General features: G+C 36.3%; 1 protein-coding gene across 2 annotated transcripts; it reads left to right on the top strand.

Annotated features, from left to right (window-relative positions):
- Positions 1–162: 162 nt before the first annotated feature.
- LOC113040165 (disintegrin and metalloproteinase domain-containing protein 10-like) lies at positions 163–22,166 on the top strand. 2 transcript variants are annotated; one of them, XM_026198454.1, is made up of 15 exons: positions 163–301; positions 3,501–3,648; positions 3,735–3,853; positions 3,948–4,103; positions 9,711–9,790; positions 10,268–10,387; positions 12,350–12,442; positions 12,899–13,067; positions 17,720–17,880; positions 18,863–19,034; positions 19,194–19,338; positions 20,038–20,221; positions 20,823–20,922; positions 21,107–21,327; positions 21,597–22,166. In XM_026198454.1, exons 1-15 carry the CDS (start codon positions 229–231, stop codon positions 21,732–21,734), a joined length of 2,079 nt encoding a protein of 692 aa, XP_026054239.1. In that variant the 5' UTR covers positions 163–228; the 3' UTR covers positions 21,735–22,166. The 2 variants fall into 2 exon arrangements, with proteins under 2 accessions (XP_026054239.1, XP_026054240.1); XM_026198455.1 differs by lacking the exons at positions 163–301; positions 3,501–3,648 and having other exon boundaries at positions 3,739–3,853; positions 3,926–4,103.
- The last annotated feature ends 1,353 nt before the right edge of the window (positions 22,167–23,519 follow it).

The raw sequence follows: 23,519 nt of genomic DNA, 5'->3' as shown, positions 1-23,519 counted from the left end.
TCCTCATGAATGTGGGGGACCCTTTTCCTCAGAACATGTCTTTGGCGTTTCTCATGTTTCCCTGAGCAAAACTGATTTAAAATCCCCATTATAGTCTAAGAACTGAATTCAAATTGTGGTCCTCCTTCAAAACAAGTCTGTATATGCCTAGTTAGTGTAGTTCGGGCATGTGAAACCAAAAACATTCCTCTCTGAATAGATTTCAAGCACCTAGTCTGCTAAGAAAACATGATAGCCATACTTTTGAGCGCTTCCAAGATTTATCTGCTGATTTATATTTTATCTAGAGGACATTTCACAGGTAAGATATGCCTTTATGCTTTGACTTGCAGGTGGGGGGTTTATCTGAGGTAATGAAGGGAAACTTGAATGGATTAAGTTTTTGGCCCCTTACATTGGCCTGCTTACCCCAACTTGCCTGCAGCAAAATCTGATTTTCTTCCTTACTCAGATTAGAGAAAACTTTCATCGTAATTAGTGGTCTTGCTTAGGTAAGGTAAGCAACACTATTTTTGTTCATACTTAAGGTCAGGGATTTGAACGAACTGGAAAATATTATGCTTTGGTGTAAACCTAAACTGCACCGTTTGTGCATATACAGCCATGAAACTTGAGGAGGACAGGTACGCTATTGCTAAGCAAAACGATTTTCATTTGATAGATGATAAAATTGATAATAATTTCCAACAATTATTATACAGACAAGTTATTTTGACTTTAACCATTCAAACCATTATAGTATGAAATTAGCATCAGGTGCTGTTCACAAAGAATTGTATTTAAAAATATAAAAACAGCACAGAATAGGGGCAGCGAAGTAAAAGCAAGTAAATAGCAGAAATGGCTGACAACTGTCATTAAAGTCCGTGTAAAGGCGATATTTAATATATGTTCTGGGTTTGTTACACCACATAAAGACGTATTAGGCTATTAACCACTCTGGCCCAATTTGAATGATGCAAAAATCTGCCAAGTAAATAAAAAAAAGTGAGCAAAATCTTGAATAAAATGGGCGGAATTCCCTGCACTCAAACGCTGGGGGCTTGTCTTCTTTTTGCGCTGAAACCACACCTACTTGCGGGAAAGCTGTCGATTAATAAGAGTAAATAATAATAATGTAAAACACTACTACAGACTGAATGGATGCTGTAAGTACAGGGGTTTTAAACTCGTTGGTGTTCCTGTGGCAGTGGTAGAGCATTGCGTTAGCAGCGCGCAAGGGGTTGTGGGATTGATTCCCAGGGAACGCATGAGGTAAAAAATGTTAGTCTGAATCATAGACAGTAAAAGAAATGGACACAGCGACCCCATTGGAACTCAATTGAGACAAGTGAAGCCCATTTTTTTTGCGTTTTTTAGCACTTCCGTTTCTGACGCGCAGACTCAAACGAAGCTTGACGACGTCAGCAACCTGTCTGACAGATGTAAATCTTCTAAGTGGCTGTGCGTGAAAACTGCCATCGTTAATCTTGCAGAGACGGCGAGCTTGAGCGGGGAGTTCTTTGGCATGAGTGAGCAGGAGTACGTATTCTGATTAATTATTTTGTATAGTATTTTAAAATGTAACGCCAGTACGCCATATTAAGTTAATTGCCTGCGAGCTTCTCTTCCTGTCTGTACGGTAATGTGACAGAGAGACGAGTGGTTATGACGCAATCGTTAGCCTATTTTTTACAAAAACTGTTTCTACGGGGCCATAATGTTACATAGAAGGTAATGGAGCCCTTTATACATTGTCGTGTATCTTTAGAAATAAATAATGGACAAACGGAGTCTTTAAACACCTCAGATGTAAAGTTATTCGCTGTCAAAGTGACGCCAAAATGAATGGGAGTCTATGGGAATGCTAACGCAAGTGAAGTTCTGCTAAAACATGGCAGCCCCCACCCGACTTCAACTTCCGGTCGAGTTCCTTGCCCCCTGGTCTGAATGCACTATAAGTCGCTTTGAATAAAAGCATATGGATTAATTAAATTTAATTTGAGACTCAGGGCCAGATCGGAGAAAATGACCCCTTTCGCAGGCTGAATTACCTTTTTTGTTTAAAACCTAGTTTGCTCATAATTATATTAATATTAACCGTACAAACTACAATATAATTTATTTTTAAAAATCTAGTAAATATTTTTTAAAGATGATACTAGATTCTTTTAGGGGTTTGCAATACTAACACAAAATGGTTGGTTTAAGCCCTTCATTGATAAATAAATACACTAAAACTGGCAGTAGGTGGCAGCAAGTTTCCTTCATTATTAGTAATCAATCCATTGACCCATTCATTAAAAATGGCTGATTCGTTTAGAAACGAAGCTAGTGATTGTCTAGCGATTGAATGGGCCACTGAATCATTGACTCAAATGATTTGTTCAAAAACACAGATTCATTCAATAACAAAATACACAGTGCTGCTCGGAGACGCACAATTGGTCCTACTTCGGCTCTGTTAAAAACTTTTTCTGTGACTTATATAACACACTTAATACTAGGATCTTGTTTGTTGAGCTATTGTATAAAATCAATTCATTTGCGATCGCGCTGACATTCGAGAAAGCAGCTCCCTTGTTATAGTTAGACATTACTTAACTATCATGACATAAATTATAAAAACAAAATTTCTTTCAGGTCATATACTGAATTATATTGTAACCTGATAGCCTTCATCTGGCACTGAAAAACTTCCATGATGTGTTTGTTTTTTTTGTGCTAAATTTTAAGTTACAAATAAAACGCACATGTTAACGTTAGGTGTCCCGACTCCCGAGGCGTAATATTAATGTAAATAAATGAGCAATTTGTTCTACTTTAAATTTAAAATAAAATATTGTAGCGAATATAACTATTCCGTTTTTAAAATTATGTTTTTTTTTATATTATTGTTTAAATCATCCTGTGGCCAGATTGGATACCTCTGTGGGCCGTGTTTGGCCTGTGGGTCATATGTTTGACACCCCTGTCTTAGTTTATTACTAATGGTACTGACAACTTGCGATAAAGCAGTTAACTGATGGGAATGTGCTCTAGCTATAGTGTTAGGGCAAGGGCCATGGCCCAGGGGCTCCAGTGCATCATCGAACCCCCTGAAAAGATCCTGAACACAGAATTGGTGAAAAACTGTTTAACGGGCTAACTCCACTATTCAGTACTACATAGATCACAGTCTTTGAAATGTGTTTCAGCAATATATTTGTAACATTTACAATGCATTCAGAACAGGAACTTGGATTTAAACTAGCTTAAGTTGTTTCTCTAGACTTAGCTTACAGCTCCCAGGCAGTCCAAGCTGGTTTCCAACTTGGGGTGAGGTGATCTCCCAGCTTGACCAGCTAAAAATGAACAACAACCTCAATAAAACCAACCAATACCAGCAACGCACAATGCATTTGTCCGAATTATCTTATATTTAAAAAACCTACTCACTGTCACTGCTTTGTGGTAAACAAATGTATATTTGAACTTGAGTCCAATTTAACCAAGTATCCTTTGTTTTTTTAATATTTCAGAAGCTTTACAAGATATTAGCAAGTACATAAGACACTATGAAGGCCTGTCTTATGACCGAGAGCTCATAAAACAACAGCACCAGCGCGTCAGACGTGAGACACATACAAACAAACAAGAGCTTCATCTAAACTTCAACGCCTTTCAAAGGTACTAAAACAGCCACCATACTTAAATATGTTCTTTTTATTAACCACTGATTTTTATCAAAAATTTATTTTTATTTTGGGGGGTAGGGAATTCCACCTACGTCTCAAGCCAGATGTGAATGGCTTCACAGAAGATTTCAAGGTCCAGTCAGCAGATGAATCTCAGACGGTGGATCTCTCTCACATATTCTCAGGAGTAGTAGAAGGTAGGATATTCTGAAACACGTTCCTTGTTTTGAATGCCACACAATTCAGATCTATAATTAAATGTCACTAAGATGAAACTGTTCTTGTCTCGAGATGAGAGTGCATCCTCATGTCAAGGGTCTGTCCTCGAGGGTCAGTTTGAAGGCTCCATCACAACAGCTAACGGGACGTTCTACGTCGAGCCCATTGACAGATACACCACCTCCAACACTGACCACCATTCCATCATTTATCATGAGGACGATGTGGGTAAGTCATAATAATGTTTTTCTTTCTTCGCTGAGGTAAAGCTGTGAATTAGTCCTAACATAATTGTGTGTGTTTACTGCAAAAATAATTTTCTTATTCAGGATTTTTCCAATAAAGACGAAAAAGCCGTAAACCATGATACATTTAGGCCTATTGCAAGCAGAGCTGTTCAATATAGCTAGTAGTTTAATACAATAGTACTTTCTCAACGCAATCTCATGAGATGTTTTACGAGTAGACGATTTTGTATGAATTTGTACAATGTGATTTTATTTGAAAAAACAAAACAAAAAACCTTCATGAAGGCTCACCCCTATAACTGTACTTGCATGAATTTGTACGATCTCAAATTGTTTTATTTGGAAAATAAGTAAAAAACGAGTGTTTAACAAACTAATTTTTTTGTATTCCGCTTTTGGAGAAAAACAATTTTATTTACTTGGAAAGTTACGGTTTTAAAAGTGAGATTTGTATTTCAAGTGGTGTTGCTATTGTATTTAATTTCTTTTGTTCAAACATTCTTTGAACTGTGTTACGCATTATTTTGATTGTTTAAAGAACATAAATATATTAGAGATATCACAAATGAGTCTATTTATACCACAACCTACAATAATGAATGTAATAGAGAAGGTTGATAATGGCCGTAATTCATTTATTGTTCAGCCACGCTATTTTTAAACCCTAATAATTTTTTTTTTTTGTCAAATGACATGGAAATAATTGTTTTAAATAGCCTGTCAAGAGAGGATTAGAGATCTGCCATGCACTGTAAAGTAACATGATGAGATTTTCTCAACGGTGTAATGAATATATCGTCTGAGACCACATTAAAAATATGATCATTTTGTCTCTTTTAAGGATGTATTAGCCATGGAGCATCCAAAATCTTTTGTACAAAACTTTGAATTTGTTTCAGATGAAGCTCCAAATGCTCGATAGTAGATCTTACAAGAATGCAAAGCAAGTGCATTTCGAACTAGTGGTTCGACTTTTGTACCTTGAATTGTTTTGATGCAATTTCTGGGATTTACATTTGCGTCTGTGCGCCTCTTTCACTGGGGTCATAAAAAGACACGTGTTCCTGTCTTTGTATAGCAGGAGGTAAACATTGGCAGAGAGACCAGTGTATGTATAGTCTGGGGATATTGGTGGTCATGTGATCTTGTGGTCACACCATGCGCATGTGGTTTCAAGGTTACTGTAGAATATTTCCCATGGATTCCCATGGATGTGTATATATATACAGCGGGTAAAATAAGCACTGAACACCATTTTTCCAAAGATGCTTTTGACATGAAATTTTCACCAGATGTCGGTAACAACCTAAGTAATCCATACTAAAGTAATCCATAAAAAATAAAGTTCAGAATTTAAGTTTTGTGTTATAAAGTGGAATGACACAGAAAAAGTATTGAAAACGCTTACTGAAATTTATTTAACACTTCAAGAAGGCATTTCAAGATGTCTTCTGTATGGAGAAACTAGTAGCATACATTGCTCAGGTGTGATTTTGGTGTGAAAACTGATGGAACCATGAATTCTGCGTTCTGTCAGAAAATCCTGAAGAAGAACGTCCGGCCGTCAGTTTGTGACCTCAAGCTCAAGCACACTTGGGTTATGCAGCTGGACAATGATTTGAAGCACACCAGCAAGTCCACCTCTGAATGGCTCAAGAAAAACAAAATGAAGGTTTTGGGGTGGCCAAGTCAAAGTTCAGACTTAAATCCGATTAAGATGCTGTGGCATGACCTTAAACAGTCCATTCATGCTCGAAAAACCCAGTTATCACAAACGCTCGATTGCAGTTGTTGCTGCAAAGGGTGGCACATCAAGTTATTAGATTTAGGGGCAATTACTTTTTCACGTAGGGCCAGACAGGTTTGTACAGCTTTTCCTTAATAAATGAAATCATTATTTCAAAACTGGATTTTGTATTTACTCGGGTTATCTTTGTGTAATATTAAAATTAGTTTGATGATCTAAATCTGTACGGAGCCCCGCACATGACATGCAAGAAAAAATAAATAAATTGTGCGCATGATTTACTAATTCGTTCCCTCACTGTACTAAAACATGCACAAGATTACTATTGCATTCCCTCGATTTATAAATCAAGTGAATTAAATAGTAACCGTGTGCACGCTTTAGTATATTGAGGGAATTAATTTTTTAATCATGCACACGATTTAGCCTAATATTTATATATAAATATATATATTTTTATTTTATTTATTTAATTGGCATCCAGAAATATTTAAAATGGTGGCCATGATTTATGCTGAGTTGTTTGTTGTTTAAACAGTATACTAATTTGCAGCAATTAAAAGTAAGTGATTTCCTGTTTGAGTCACTTGAAGACTAAACATGATTGTCCCAGTCAGATCTGTTATTTATACTCAGGCCATTTTTGGACAATGCCATGGTTTGTCTGCCATCTGGAAGTTAAAACTAACAGGAAGAGGAGCAGCTTTGATTAGGCTTCATTGCAGCTGGCTTTGTAAAGGAAACAACCAATCAGGGTTGGCCACATGAAAATCATAGATATGAACACAGAAACAGGAGAGTTTAGCAAGTTTGTATTTCATCATGAGCTCACTGCCATATCTAAATGCTTGGGTTCGATTTCCATACTGTATACTTCAATGACGTCAATGTAATTGGTGCTGGATGGATTTATAAAAAAAAAAAATACAATATCTATTCCAGGTTAGTCTTTGATTCTGCAAGTGTACTTGGATAAACATTCATTTTAATTTCCGCTCCCCCCTAGTGTGGATTGTTTCTCAACAAATTAATGCATATTTTTCTTCAAACAACTCCTGAAACCTTTCTGCCCTGGTCTCCACATGCACAACTACTTGAAAGAGACGCACGCAGGATGAAGCCAAAGTCTGGAAGTAATTCCATCAATGGGTCAATGCCCGACATTTACCCTTTCTTCTCACGTGCTCCATTTCTCTCAAACTCACTGATCCAGGAACGACTCTGCTAGCCTTTTTGTTTATAGAAACTGAGCTCATGTTCCAAAGAATGATCCGAAACCAGTGGTGGAACATTGCTGTCCACCTTATTTACATTTTCGGATTCTTATTGGTCGATTCTTCCACACCAGGATGGTGTGATCCAATCATGTTGCTTCTCTAGTTAGAGTCAACTTGACATTTATTCCCAGCTAAACTCCCAGTCATTTTACAGTGTAGGTAAAATTTAACCAGGCTGTTGAGGATGTCAATCACATGAGTTTGCATGAGCTTGTTTTTTTTGCTTCAAATTAATGGTTAATCTAATTTGTGTCAATCTTGAGACCTTCCTGAATTTGAAGCCATAGTGAAAAACCTTCTCATTGAAGTCTGAGAGTCAGTTACCTTGAGTTTTAAGGTCATATCACCCAGCTATGTTATGTCTGGTTTGGGTCACGATGCACCACTATCAAAAACAATCAGTGTAGCTGTTATTAATAGTTGATTGAAGTTTCCATGAGAATGTTTTTAAGTTATTCTTTAAGAATCATAATAAAACAACATGACCTATGTGTTTTTATTTGTTGAAAGGCTTCTGGAACACTTTAATCTTTGTAAGTGATTTTTTTTTTTAACAACAACAATGTAACTATGAAGAAGGTTCAACTTTCAATGTCGGATCTTAAAGACTTTAAATATAATGTAATATCACTTTTTTTGTGGCGTGCGAGATTTAAACTTGTTGCCTGCGATTACTACAGCTAATGCTTGGGGTTAAAGCCAAGAGGGATAACTGTAACGCTAACTATATTAGCATCCACACCAATGCCCTACAATGTTGTGTAAATTCTCGAGCTTAATCAAATGGATTCTCTTTGACTGTCAATGTTTTTGATCGTTAGCTGGAAAAAATATGTTTCCGAAAGTGGTGATATTTTTTCCCTGTGCCATTATCATTATAGCTGTAGTGTGGATTTCCCTGCAACAATTATTAAAACCTTACAGTGTTAGTTATCATCCATGCTGTGAACCACCTTAAGTCCTGGGCATAGTAAATATTGTACACCTGTTAGATTTTTATATTTCTAGGTTTTCGTACTTTTTTGATAAAATTTGGCAAAAAAACAAACAAACATAATTTATATGTCTTATTGTAGAATAGATTTGGGACTGCACTGTTAAAAGTAAAGGCTCCAGAAGGCGGTTGTTTTCGCTGGGATGCAATAGAAGAACCTTTTTTGGAAGAACCTTTCAGCGAAAAGTTCTCAAAAGAACCGCTATCTTCTAAGTGTAAAGAACATTTGAATAATCTAAAGAAACGTTTACCACTATAAAGAACTTTTTTGTGTAACGCAAAGGTTCCATTGATGTTAAAGGTTTTAACGGAACCATAAATAACTAGAAACATTCATTTTAAAGAATGTGGGCACTTTTGATTTGGGCCAGTTAGCAACCAACAAAAACTCCCTAACAACCAGCAATACACAAAAACCACATTAGCAGGACCTTTACAACCACCCACTACACTTCGCACTGTGGCAGTGACTCATTTAAAAAAAAATTCTTCATTTCAAATTAACACAATAATTAAAATCCGGCTAATTACAGAAATAAAATAACAAAATATTGTGCTATTTATACAATGTACTCTCTTTTTATTTACGATGTACAAAGAATCAAGTCTAGCAAAGTTTAGTACAGTTAGAAATGATGTTACAATGAGGCTTTTCAACAGAGGTCAGAAAAGATTACAATCGCCCAAGTCCCACTTGAGCAAGCATGTTGGTTTTGCAATGAATTTTCAAGTTTCAAGACTGTACAAAGGGCTCCAAAGTTTTTGCAATCTATTTTTGTCAGCACGTCTGTGTCATCTAGTCTTTTATTTCACAGGACATTAATAAGACTGTATTTGGCCTCATTCGTGAATCGTGAATCACAAACAACAGTTTTTATTGTGCAAGCGGTTCATAAAAACCATTCTTACATAAATCTTGCAGTATCTTTCGTGAGAGATTTACATGTTTTATTTGTTCTCTGTTTCCTGAATGAGGCCCAAATAATTATTTATGAACATTTATGAAATATGATATTTATAGAAAAAAAAAAGTTGAAAAAAAGAACTTCAGGATGGTAAAACCACTTAAATCCCACTGAAACTAATTTGGATGCTTCTCTTTTCATATCAAAGCAACAATCTGATTAATTACCAGTTTTTTATGTTTTCTATATATATATATATATATAATTATGTATTATCATTATTTATTAACATTCTAAAATAGCTTTTTTTTCATTTTAATTTAAGTGTCATTTAAGTTTTACAAATTTTATGTGCAATTTTTATTTATTTTTAATCTTTATGTTTAGATTTTATTTTACTTTTAGTAGTTTCAATACTTAAACCTATTGCAGTTAGTTGCTAATGCTTAGGTTTAGGTTTTTCACCGGTTTTAGGTATAGCTTATTTCATCTCATTTATATTTCATCTTATTTCAGATTTATTTCAGGAAATTAAAATGACTTTTAATAGCTTTCATTTCAGCTAACATCAACAACACTGTTAATTACAACATTTTTATCCCTCGTTTACATCTGCTTAGTTGTTGACTCCTAGAATATAACCCTTGAATATGTTTTTCCACAGACAGTGCTCCGTTGAAACAGACTCATGTTGGCTTCTGTGGTGCCGGACGTCTGCAGGCCCTTGTCCAAAACCACCAAGAGGTCAGACATGACTTCACCTCATTTCCAGTTTTGTCCTGTACAGCGTTTCCTTACAAACCCAAATAAGTTCTTTAAAAGGAGCTCTAAATGTTGAAATAATTTTGAAATCAGATGTTCAGAGCTTTTTAGAAGATTGCACGTGGAGGTGTCCGACATTACATCAATGCTACCAACTACCACCTTGTCTTGTTTTAGGAGGCGTCCTGCTGTATGGAAAAGAGTACTATCTGTCCAATCTATGTATTGTTTGAAGCTCCTGGTTGGGTTAAAGCCCAAAATGGGTGCAAGGACAACATGCCGCATCTTTAAATCAGAAACACGCTAGCATTATATGTTAAGCTCATATTTACTACAACACATGACTTCCACTTGTTCGTTGGCAGCATTGAAAAACCAGATGTGATCTTATCTCTATAAGTTCTGCCTTGACGCCTTCTCAAGTTTGTGAGATCTTCTCCGTCTTGTGACCCACAACAGATACCAGTGTCCAGGTCAAAGCGGAAGGTCGACCAGTCCAAAACCAGCTGTCTTCTGCACCTCCATGCAGACCACCGCTTCTACAAACGCTTTGGAAGTGTTGAAGCTGTTGTGGCTCAGGTGAGTTCCCAAGACCGAGTGCTCAAAAGATTCTTTCATTGGACATCTACAGGCTGATAAAAACAATACTTTTCCTGTTGACGTTTAAGTTTTGCCCCCCTCCCTTCGCTGCCCAATCTCCACAAAGTGGGATTCACAGCATGTTCCTTCCTTGATCCAACTGGAGACTTCTCCGAAATGGTGGGATTGTGTGTCACCAATGGAACAAAGCCAAGTTCTTTGCTTCGGATGTGAGAAACTGTAATGTTTATAAGCTGAAGATAAAAGACAGGATTTCCACAAGTTAAGCATTTGTTATCTTTTATCTGACGAGTTTTCCAGATTGGTGTATTTTGGGGGCTGGACCACTGAGATCACTGAGCTTTTACTTTGGGGGTAGTTCCCATTGTCTGCATATCATTTTTGATGTTTACGCAATGTTTTTGTTTTACTTTCCACAGCTGGTGATTTTTATTGTTTTAACAAATCACTGCGTGTACGAAATTCCTGAAAAGCAATGTTTCTGCCAAACGATTAACTGAAACACATGTTTTTAAATGATAATGGGTCTTTGTTATTTTGTTGCTTTTTTATTTAACCGGCATTTTAGTTGAAGAAAACGGTTAATAAGTCTTTTGTTTATGGTCCCTATGTTTGTGCCCAGCAAAACTAGTTTTCAAAAGTTTGGGGATTGTTAAGATTTAATATTTTTAAACATAGTGACTTGCTGCATTTATTTGATACAAAATACAGTAAAAACAGTAACCTTGTGAAAAATTATTGCAACTTAAAACTTATTTTCTATTTCAATTTATTTTAAAATGTAATTTATTCCTGTGATGCAAAGCTGAATTTCAGTCAATGTTCAAAACAATTTTGCTGCTTAATGTTTTTGTGAAAACAGTGATGCATCTCCAGATTTTTTTGATGAATAGTAAGTTAAAAAGAACAGCATTTATTTAAAATAGAAATCTTTTCTAAAATTGTAAATATATTTACAGTAATTTCTGACCAATTTAATGCATTCTTGCAGATTAAAAGTATAAATTTATTTAAAAAATGTATTTTTCTTAAAAAAGAGAGAAGTTTTGGTGGTGTATATAGTAACACCACACAATGTAAATTTCAATAAAGATACTCTCGAAAGTAAAAAGGGAAGACAACTTTAAAACAAATTTAATAATATCATTTATATCAGTAAAATAATTTTTACTGGTCTCAAAAACTATTGTTCAATTATTAATTATAAATGTTTATTAATAATATAAATATATCATAATTAATATTACATATTAATATATGTAATGAGAAACAATATTTATATATAGCAATTTGTGTAAAAAATTATATTATATTTATATATATATATATATATATATATATATATATATATATATATATATATATATATTAAATATAATAACAGAATATAAATAAACTGAGCAAATATAAATAAACTAATAAAAATAAATACATTTTATTGGTGCTAATATTAATGTAAATTTTAAATGATACTAAAAATCATAATATGTATGTAAAGTCATTTATATAAAATGTTTAACCGATTCAGAAGTGTGTGTAAGTGGGTGGAGGTACTCGGGCTGAGTTATTCCACGTTTCCATATTCACCCAGTGCTGTGTGCTAATATGTTGGTCTTGGCCTGCTCATTGTAAGAATCAGAGGCCAGATTGTCACTCTTATTCCTCACCAGGCACTTTTACCCCAGAGTGCTTTCATTCCTTCAGAGACGAAATGTGCCTCAATCCACTGACAGTGACTGGGGCAAGAGACTCTCTGGAGGATTCACTGTTGCAGCTGAAACTCTGAAGAACAGTGTCTCAATTGATCAAATACTGTGATAAGATTACTGTGGCAAAATTAATCTGTCCGTCTGTCCTCTTGTCTTGTGTCACTATTTCTGTCTAATAAGGTGTCAAAGTGAAGTCAGTTATCATAAGCTTAATGCAGTATATGTTTTGCAGGTTGCCTCCTACATGAAAGCAGTAAACGACATTTATGACAAAGCCGAGTTTGACGGCATAGAGCTGGTGAACTTCAAAGTTAAATTTCTCACCGTAAGGTCCTTGTTTTAGTCATGGTTTAAACAAAATAATTACAGCTGTATTATGTACATTTTGACTGTTTTAATCATCCTGTTTATTTTTAGTATTTATTTATTGCCGTTGTTTTAGTTTTTGTTTATTGTTTTAGATAATTTCATAATATTTATTGATTTTCATGTTGTCGTTTTAGTATTTATGGTCAGCTTTTGATCATATTTTTTGTTTGTTTTACTGTCATTTGTATTTTTGCCTCTTTATTTTAAATAATTTCATACTATTTAAATTTATTGAATCTTATTTTGTATTTTTTTATTGCCTTTTAACTTTTTTTTAACTTAAATTCCTCATAAGGTTCTCAGTTTTTCACATATCATTTTACTCTTATGCTTCCTTACTACTTTTTCACCAATGTCAAAGATTTAAACGCACAACCTGCAATGACATAAAACAGGTCGCTAATTATTTCAGGTGATCACTAAAGAAGACCCCAGCAGTCCCTTGGGCCAGACCTACATTGGGCCTGAGAAGCTTTTGAGTCTGTTTTCCGAGACGAACTGGAACGACTACTGCCTGTCTTATCTCCTGACCAACAGAGACTTCAGCGGGGTTCTCGGTTTGGCCTGGGAAGGAAAAACAGGTACTTTCATCCATCCGCTCTAGACAAATAGCAACACAAGCTGCCTCAGTGATGGTGTGTTAGGCCTTTGGTATGTGACCTCTATCCACAGCTGTCCTTGACACAACATGATATTGAAGCGAAGCTATCTGATAACATCACTCAAACCCTAGACACCTTATTGAAAGATTGTGATGTGAATGGTGGAGGTCTGGGCGTGGAGTGGTGGTCTTCCAGGAAAGAATGTGCTTTAATGTAAAATTCAGAGAAACAGCCTTCCTGTAAGTTTTTATGTAATTGCATGTATACTTTGAGAGATTTATGAGATTCAAGTGGACAAGTTTGCTAATAAGAAACTGCAAGACTTACAGTGACTCTAATTGTATGAGAAAACCAGAATACAGTAATGCAAGGACGTTTAGGGCCTTATGAAATTTTTCCCCCAAATTGACATTTGATTTTTTTCCATAAATAAATTCTTGTTATTATTATTTTTTGCAGATTAGATTTTTCTAGATTCTGTTTAAATGGTTATATATTATGATTATATTTAAGTAATGAAAATTAATTGAAATCATTGATTTTAATTGAATTGAATCAATTTTAATTGAAATTTAAACAATTAAATATCAGTTTATTAAATGTTTAACAAAAATATATTTATTAGGGGACTTTTTTTCTGTGTTTTCTGGTTTATTAATTTGAAATTATCTTAAAGCATGTCTATTCAGTTAAATTCATAAAGCTTTAACAATTTAATAGTTTATTTATTTTGTGACATAATAATATATTTTTTTTTAATCAAAGACAGTGTTGTCTTTTGAATTTTTTTTGGACTCTGATCATCAAACAAAGGCATCTTAATTAATATTTTAAACATCGATTTTTTTTTTGTTTTTTTTTTTGTTTTTTTGGTTAACAACTGTTTACTGAATTTTCTTCTGGGAATAGTAATATAAAACGAAAAGCAACTGTGCAAATTTAGAACCTACCCCAACCAATCCCGGTCCTGGTAGACTTTAATAATAATAATAATAGTATCTTGTAAACAATTTAATTAATATTTTGAAGTGTAATAAAATTAAAATTGGAAAATTCCTTTTATTTTTTGCCGAACATTGCTAGACAAAATAAATTTACTGTGAAAATTAAAACATGGAAGAAAACGTGTTTAAAACTGCTCAGAAAAAAAGTAATTAGTAAATTGAAAAGTACACTATACTGTATTGCTGTGTTCCAAAAAAACCTTTACAGTATTACCCCAATATGTTTTTATTTGTAAATTTTTTTAACCAAAACAATAAACGTCTTGTTGGTACATTTTAGTACCGCTGCTAAGTTGACCTCATAATTAACATTCCTCTGAATGCTGCGTTCCACATTAGCAGCTCCTCTACATGACAGGACATGACCTTAGCTGTCGCTCCCTTTTAATCTGGACATCTGCAACGTCCTTAATGTTCTAAATAAGACATCTCCTGCCTTTATTGATCAATGAATTCCTCTACTTGGCTGATCAGCTTAGACCAGCATGAATCTTCATAGTTCATACTGGTCTAGACCATAGGAATAATATAGTCATGCAGTCAAGCAAAATGGTCCGGTGTAAGCTAGTTCAGCTCTGCAGACTTTAGCTCCAACCAACTCCAACTCGCACCTGCTTGGAAGTTTCTAGTAATCCCAAAGACCTTGATTAGCTGGAACAGGTGTGTTTGATTAGGATCGGAGCTAAACTGTGCAGAGCTGTGGCCCTCCAGGAATTGAGTTTGAAAACATTGGGTTACGGTATCTGAATGTCACTGGGATCTCCCACGGCCAGCAAACTGAGCAGTCATTGTTTTGATTATTATTGTTGCGGTTGGAGGTGCAGGCCGCCAGCTGAGATCCTAGAATGCTGCCATGGGCTTGACCGCGCTGCGCCACTGTGATTGGCTGAGAAAGGGGGTGTGAGTCCACAGAGGTGGTGACATGTGACCAGAGAGCTATGCGTGTTAGACCTCTACCCCCACTGCAAAAACTCGGATAACTGCATTCCTTTATCCCCATTTGCCTCCATGGTGAAGCCCTCACGTGAGGAGGCACATAGGTTCCTTCACGCACATTAGCATTTTACCACTATGCAAATCCAGAATCAAGTTGCATGCAGTTCCATATGTGTTGGGCCTTGTTTGTAAACTTGTTCATTCTGGCCCTTTTTCGACTAACCTAAAAGCAGCTGTGACTTTGATGTGAGTTTTTACTGCTTTAGCACTCAAACATGTCAAGAAATCTGATGGATGCTAACACTAACATCTTCATAATTTGGCCTTGGGAAGTTGAATCAAGACTTCTGCAAGCCCTATACAGTCTTTTGGCCTTGTTTAGACTGGGCTTGTTCTCACTCATTTATTCCACGATGGAGTGGGGTGAAGGGGTTTGTGGGGGCTTTCTATCAATCATACTAACCTAACATAGACGCACTACTTTAGCAGCTTGGGAGGTTGGAGAGAGGTCAGTGTTTTGTAGGTGGGTGGTAGTTGTTTTATTTCAATGCATTATGATTTGGATATATATTGTCTTTAATGTGTTCTCCAATTATATTTGTTGTATAGTGTTATGCAGGAATGGCGAATTTTTGTAGGCCAAAACCCATAAATGGTTTAGCATTTGAGCACTTTTATACTGAAGTCGGTGGTTTAAAATGGGGTTTGGTAAAATGCCTGAAATAAGGATTTAAACACTCTCATAATGTTTTCACATTTGTTGACATAAAATACGTCAGTGAGATGTTTTAAAGCCTTTACTTGTGGTTTTTAACAAGTGGCTGAATGGCTCACATAGAGGTTGTTTTGAGATATTAAACATCATAATGCTAAAACCCTCAGTTTTACTCGCTAGTCCTTTTGACAGCGTTGTGTTTATGTTTTCTCTCCTAATAAAAATTCAAACTCCAAATTTAGTTAAAATGTTTAAATGAAGATTGAAAGAATTTTCAAAAGCTTGGTGACGTTAAAGTCATGCGACTCTGGTGTTGTTTGTTTATATCCTACACTTAACTTTTTACTTCTGGCAGTTGTATTTAGGTTTCACAATGCAGAAAAGTTGTTCATTTGTGGGGATTTTAATCTTCATCATGATGAATAGAATGTGCATGGTGCGTTCACATGAGGGAATTTTTGTCATAGTGTAGCTATGCATGAACATTTATTTAGATGTATCTTCCAATCCAAGCTGCTTTATATTGGTATATTTACAAAACACTGAGAATCATAAACATTTGTTTAAAGCAATGAAAAATCATTTAGGTTTTTGTTGAGTAAACCAAGGTGTTACAATCGTCTGGGTTGGCTTTCAAAAACATGTAATTACTTAAGCTATCTATTGGACTAAAAATGTTCCTCTATTGTTAGTCCTGTTTACTTTCCAATCTCATAAATACTTCCTTAATCTTCGCTATATTGGTTGGTTTGGACTTTTTGCTGATTGTTTTGAACAATCATGATGGGCGTGCTGTAGTGCAAATCAACGGTCTTATGTCCTAAAAAACCTTGTGACAAAAATGGCTCCATGTGAGTCTAGTTTAAAAAGACCCTGATATATCAACTATGAAAGGCACCATCCTGGTCACCTTGCATGTTGTTGAACAAGCTCAACGATCTGTAAAGATGCCTCTGACCTAGAGTACAATGGAGTAAACAGTTCACCTTCATTTCATTTGGCACTCTTCCTAGTCAGTTGGAATGAGTAAGCTCTGCAATGCAATGCATTTATATTCCATTGTGTAATTGAATATAGCTCACATAGTTATTTTAATGTGTTTGTCTGGACAACACCATTGTCCTTCCAGTTGCACTATTGGCAGTTGGACATGGTCTGCAAGACCTTCAAATTTTGAAATATTTCTTAACTGCCATTAAGAATTTTTTGACATTTGCATTTTAAATTTCAATTGTCTATGATTGTTTGGACCACAGTGACAAATGACTCAGCAATTCCAAAAACGAAGACCTATTCCTTGTGTGATGATGAGAGCCCTAAATAAGAGACAGATGACAACCATAAAGCCTCTATAAACCCACAGTTCACATACGTTTTATGTGAGCCAGTTTATCCAACCTCAGCGTAAATATCCCAGAGACAGGCATAAAAAAAAAAAACGTGAATGGTTTCTCGATGCTTTGGGCCTGAACACAAATCTCAAAACATCTAAGGAGCCATAAGCCTGACCTTTGATTCTGCCAGACTACGAGTTCACAGCCTGGTTTAAAACAGTCCAGGACTTTGGACTTTGATGTACAGGCTGATCTTGACCAACTACAAGTCTAACCCCTCTTACCACCCACCAGCAGACTTTAGTCAGCAATGATGTAATTGGTTAGTGCTGTGCGAAAAAGACCAGATGTTTGTGATCAGCAGTAAAATCGTCTGTTGGCATTATATGAAGTCTGAAACAAAGGGGAGACCATAAAAATGTAAATTATACAACTCTGCTAGGGGTTCTTCTCAGAATGTAAATCATGACTTGAGTTATTTTGGCCAACTGACACATCCATTTCCAGGAGACATGGTACCTTTGCCCTGATCCTATAGCTAAGAGTTCTAAATTAAAACTCAAGTCAATCTAATCTTTGCTTCAACAAATGTGCCTGAAGGTTGTACTGTATATTTTCTTTACTTTTATTTTTTATTCTTAGATAACTGGGGAGGGATCTGCTCTCAGATGGTTTCGAAGGATGGTCACAATTTCAGCCATAACACAGGTCTCATCACCCTTCAGAACTACGGCTACTACCTTTCTCCCAAACAGGTGCACCTGACCTTCGCCCATGAGTTGGGCCATAGTCTTGGAGCCCCTGTAAGTCTGATGCCTTTTACAAACTAACCTCTATAGTTAAAGCCAACAACTGACACATGCATGAATGATTAACACCGGGTTTGGGCAGCAATCTCTATTGGCGTCATTTGTTTTGAAAATGCATGCTGCTACGCTGATGCCAAATGCTGGATTATTTTTGTTTGATTGCAGGCTAGATCGACATAGCATGTGACGCTATAGCGCATGATGGGCTTGTTGCATATCCAATTGCCTTTTAGTGAATTTTTCCATCTGAGGTAGCCATGTTCTTCACACTTCCTACGGCTCTTTGGCAGATTAGTTCTGCTCTGCCTGTCCATCTCCCTTTAACATGTTAAGTCACATTTGACAGCGAAAGGGCAGAAAAGCATGGCTAGGGGTTTCCAGACTGAATGTGGGATGCAGAGCAGATCGGAGAATCCACATCATCTTTGATTTTTGGGGAGGCCTGGGAGAGGGGCCGGTGGCCTTTGGCCCACTTATCTCATTTAACTTCTGGAGGCTTTAATGTGCTGCAGAGTTTCTGTGAACTAAAAGCAACACCACACTTTAGTGTGCATAATTTTTATACCTGGTACTACTTCCCTTGACAATGAAATATAGAAACGAAGCAAGTAAATTACTTGTATTACTTGGGCAAATAAATATATAGTATTAAAAATTTATGCTTATACTATTGTTGTTAAAACTGTTTAATTGAACCCCGATGGAGGAGAACAACTAACTAGTAGTAGATAATTTAATTTGAGACTCCCAGTCTACATTTTACGTAATGTGTCATATATACATATATATACATATGTGTTCCCGTAGCTCAATTGGTAGAGCACTGTGCCATCAAGCGTAAGGTTGTGGGTTCGATTCCCTGGGAACACATGATATGTAAAAATTGATAGCCTGAATGCACTGTAAGTCGCTTTGGATAAAAGCGTCTGCTAAATGCATAAATTTATTTTACATTTACATTTATATACTGTGGCAGCATGATGAGGATTCTGACTGTGGAGGCCTTGAGTTCACCGGTGACAAAGGCAGGTTCTTGATGTTCCCTCAAGCCTCCTACAAGATCGAGGAGAACAACGACAAGTTCTCCCCCTGCAGCCTGCGGCACATGAGTAGCATTCTGAATATCAAGAAGGACAAATGTTTTGTAGGTAAGATGCCTGAAAAGATTCTGGGATGGGTTAGATAAGCTAATGAACTTTAGCTTGTCTCAGTCCTAAATCTCACCTTCAATGGGTTTTATCTCCATGGCTGATCAGGGCTTGAGGTAAACTTAACTGGCTGAAGATTTACCTGTTTTGTCTCGTCAGAGAGTGAGCATCCCATTTGTGGAAACCGTATTGTAGAAGAGGGGGAAGAATGCGACGTGGGCCATGATGAAAGTGATCCATGCTGTTACAGCTCAAAGGAACCTGCAGGCACTGAATGTCGACTGAAGCCCAACAAACAATGCAGGTTTGTATCAGTCCATTTTGTGTCAGAATGACCTGTAGACTTTTTGGACAAATGGAATTTCTTCACTGTAAGGTTCCAAATGGCACCTTTAACACTTGTGGTCCATTGGTGACGTAATGTCAAATCAACTGTTGTATAGTAGAGCACTTTGAAGACTGCAATAGTGCAGGAGGTTACCAAGAAGGTTAGCTCCAACCCTAGATACCTAAACATACTGTAAACCACTTAATCAAGGTCATCAAAATCACTCAAAATGTCACAGCGAGTGCTTTTGGAGAACATTTGAGCTAAAATTTCTTAAGTGTTTCCTCCAGGAACTGGGTTGGACCCCACTTCTGTAAGAGAGGGGTGTCCAGTCCTAAACTCTGGAGGAAGGTGGCCCTCCAGGAGCTGGGTTGGACCCAACTTCTGTAAGAGAGGGGTGTCCAGTCCTAAACTCTGGAGGAAGGTGGCCCTCCAGGAGCTGGGTCGGACCCCACTTCTGTAAGAGAGGGGTGTCCAGTCCTAAACTCTGGAGGAAGGTGGCCCTCCAGGATCTGGGTTGGGGCCCTTCTGTAGAGTCTTGTGGACTTCATGGAATTATGTCATAAACAGTTCTATTTGGGTTGGGGCCTAATAATGCCTGAACTGATTATGGTAGACTACATCCACCCTCTTGAATATGATCATTGGTAACTGTTTACTTTATATCCATCACAGTCCTAGCCAGGGTCTATGCTGCAGCTCGCATTGTGTCTTCAAGGAATCTGGGCTGACGTGTGAACGCCAATCCGATTGTCGCAACCAAAGTATATGCACTGGTTCCTCCGCTGTATGTCCAGAACCCGCCGCCAAGCCAGACATGACAATATGCAGTGATGGTACACGTGTCTGTTTTAACGGGGTATGTCCAACCTATTTTTTGACTTTGTTCTATGTTGATTTGGATTGTAATATTTAGAACTTGCTATCTGCATTTTGTAATTTATAAAATCTGATCTTTGGTTTCTTTCAGTCCAATGTAATCCATATTCAGTCTATCTACATATTTACATTGGTTTCTGATTAGAACATTCAGACTCATCCAGATTTGATACTGGTCTCAAACTGATTTGATGTTTGTCAGAATCAGATTTCATGCATTTTTCTGCTATTCAAAATACAACAAAACAACACATTTGAGTTCTACAAAAGTCAGAACAGCCTTGAGGACATATATTATGTAATACAAATATGTGATTTAATTGAAAACAGACACCTTTTTTTTTCTTGGGCCAAAGTCATAAAACATTATATTGTCGTAAATTTTGTTTGAGGAAGAAATGCAAAGACAAGATAAATCAAAGTAATTGCTTTTCTGGGATGATGTTGTTGGGAACTGAGCACATGGAGTCATTCAAGCTTAATGAGCTTAGTAATCATGCAAATTGGCTATATTTTGCCTATTATCCTATCACACAATGTGATGTCCTCTATAACCAATGTCTTGTGGCTTGATGTCTCAGGAATGCAGCCTGTCTCTCTGTGCACTGTATAACATGGTGCAATGTGACTGCCTGGGAGAGAACAAGACGGAAAAGTGCCACATGTGCTGCCAGCAGAAAGGTGACCACAATGTTCCGCCATAAAAAGATTGTGTTTACTGCTCCAAATAAATTAGATGCATAAACAGCCATTTGTTTTAATGGACTGTTTGTGCTGACATTACTGCTCCATACATGTGTAAATAAAGTGCATATGTTCTTTTATCTGACTTGAATTTTTCTTCTTTGTTATTTTCTCTCCATAGATAAACCTAATACTTGCGCAAGCACCACTTCTTCCGTTCTTTTGCATTACTTTAGCGGGAAACATGTGGCTTTGGTTCCTGGGTCTCCGTGCTCTGGAAACCGAGGCTACTGCGACAAGTTCAAAGTGTGTCGAATACTAGATGCCGATGGCCCAATTGCAAGACTTAAGAATTCTTTCCTGAAATTGGATGAGTTTGATGACCTGGGCGGTTGGATGAAGGTTTGTTGTTATCATTCGGTCTATTATAGTGTGCTACCATCTTCCCTTTTTGCGTTTACTGCAGAGATGGCATCACTAGTCTTGTGTATAGTAATAGGACTTAGCTTTAACATTTGTCAAAATTTCCAAGGATACTTATTTTGGACACCTAATCCAAATGGACCATTAAAGAACAACCCAGAGAACCAATGCTGCAAAACTGCAAGCTAAAAACACTCTAGTGAATATATGTCTGCTATTATTTGAAACTTCTCTCTTCTCATTTGCAGGCACATTGGTGGGCAATACTTCTGGGTATTCTCGCCATTTCAGCAGTAATGGCCGCAACTATCTGTATTTTTGGACAGCCACTTGAGATTGATGACGACAAGCAAACATCTCTTCACTTGGAGCCTTCCAACTGGTAAAAAACACTCGCTGCAAACAAGAAAACTTGGCTTTTGAGTGTTTAAAACATCTGACTGATCACTAAAGCCTGTCCAGATGCACAGCAGAGAGTCGACTGCATCTGTACAAACATGATTTGAGTTTACTTCGCCTCTTCCAGCCATGTGTCTCGCAACATTGGTCGTTACAAAGTTATTTTAACTCCACTGCTGATTTGAGAATTGAATACTGTCCAGCTTTTCAACTATAAACCATTGTGCTCTTAATAACTTTGAACACAATGTTGCCTATGTTTATTTGAAAGAAATCCAAGGACATGAGACTCCGATTTTGAGAAAGCCAAGTATCTCAACATCCCTAATGACAAAAGATGGCTGTAGATTCATGGAAATTTAAGAAACGCAACATGTTTTTGGGAAAGGTACAATAAAAATACAGTATATGTAAACCTATGAATGGCTTACTTGTGGTTGTCTCTGGTCATGCGTTTCCTCCAGAAATTACAGGTTCAGAACAATATCAGCAAGGTTCAAATTTAGTGTTGCGCAAACTTTTGGCTATGAGTGATTTCACGACACCACATTGTTTAAGCTGCTGGATTTTATCAATTCATGTCGTCCTTGAGAGGGGTTACCATGATAAGCACTAAGTGACATTTAAGCTTGAATGAGGTAAAGAAAATAACAGGACACTATTTAATGTTGTTTTAACATGTTCGATGTTATAAATGTGTAAATAATTAAAACAGTTAATATGAGTAAAATGTGTATCTAGAAATTAGGATGAAAAGGCTAAACCATTCAAGTTCCGATTTCAAGACATTAAAACAGGTATATGTTTAGCTCAAATATATAATTTATTATGACTTTATTTTATTTACAGTTATGTACAATTCACTTGATTGATATACAGTACATCACATTATCTTTAATAAATGTGTAAAGTATTGTAGCAGTTTGTACAATCCAGTTTACAGATTAAATGTCAATTACAGTATGCCTAGGTAAATCGATTATCTAATTCAAGTGCAAAAGATACAAAAGATAAAAGGTACCAATAATAATACATAATATTAATAATACATAATAATTATTTATTTGGAATTTAACAGGTGTTTTCTTGATGCAATTATTCCTTTTGCTTAAACAGCATAAAGCATTCAAGATATTTAAAGTAATCCCTGCTGGAAAAAAAAGAAACCATTATATAATTTGTAATGGTTTTACTGGTTATAATGGTAATTGTATTGGTTTTAATGGAAACTGTAAATATCCCTTTGGGTCTCTACTGGTTATTGGTCAACTTCTATTGGTGGCTAGTTTTAAAAAAATCCTAATTTTAAAGACTATGTACCAAAACTCACCACAGGAAACCATTATATAATGGTTAATAGCTGATGATTGCAATGGTATTTCTAGTGGAAACCATTAGAATTTCTTTGATGGTTTCTGTTGTTTTTTGTGTTGTTGTTTTCAGCAGGGATGATATTGTGTTTACATTTTCCTCAGAGAAAAGGAACCCTCAACGTTGTCCTTTTTGACAGATAATTCAGTCAAAATCAAACCACGTTTCTTACCTAATAATATTTTATCCAGACATGCTCAAGACAAACTTAGCAGGCTAAAAGGTCCATTGCTTATAGGGTAGCAATGTTCAAACAGCTGAAACAAATGTAACTTTCAAAGCGAGCAGCTTTAAACACTTGCCAAATAATTTTCAGTGGAAGTTGCTAATGGTAGGTTGATTTGTTGGTAAATGACATTGTGACGTCATTGTGCGATGATGTCATTACGTAATCAAATCGC

The sequence above is a fragment of the Carassius auratus genome, chromosome 22 (genome assembly GCF_003368295.1).
Source record: "Carassius auratus strain Wakin chromosome 22, ASM336829v1, whole genome shotgun sequence".
In the NCBI taxonomy this organism is placed as follows: Eukaryota; Metazoa; Chordata; class Actinopteri; order Cypriniformes; family Cyprinidae; genus Carassius; species Carassius auratus.
The sequence above is the reverse complement of the archived record's forward strand: the minus strand, read 5'-3'. Positions and strand labels throughout refer to the sequence as shown.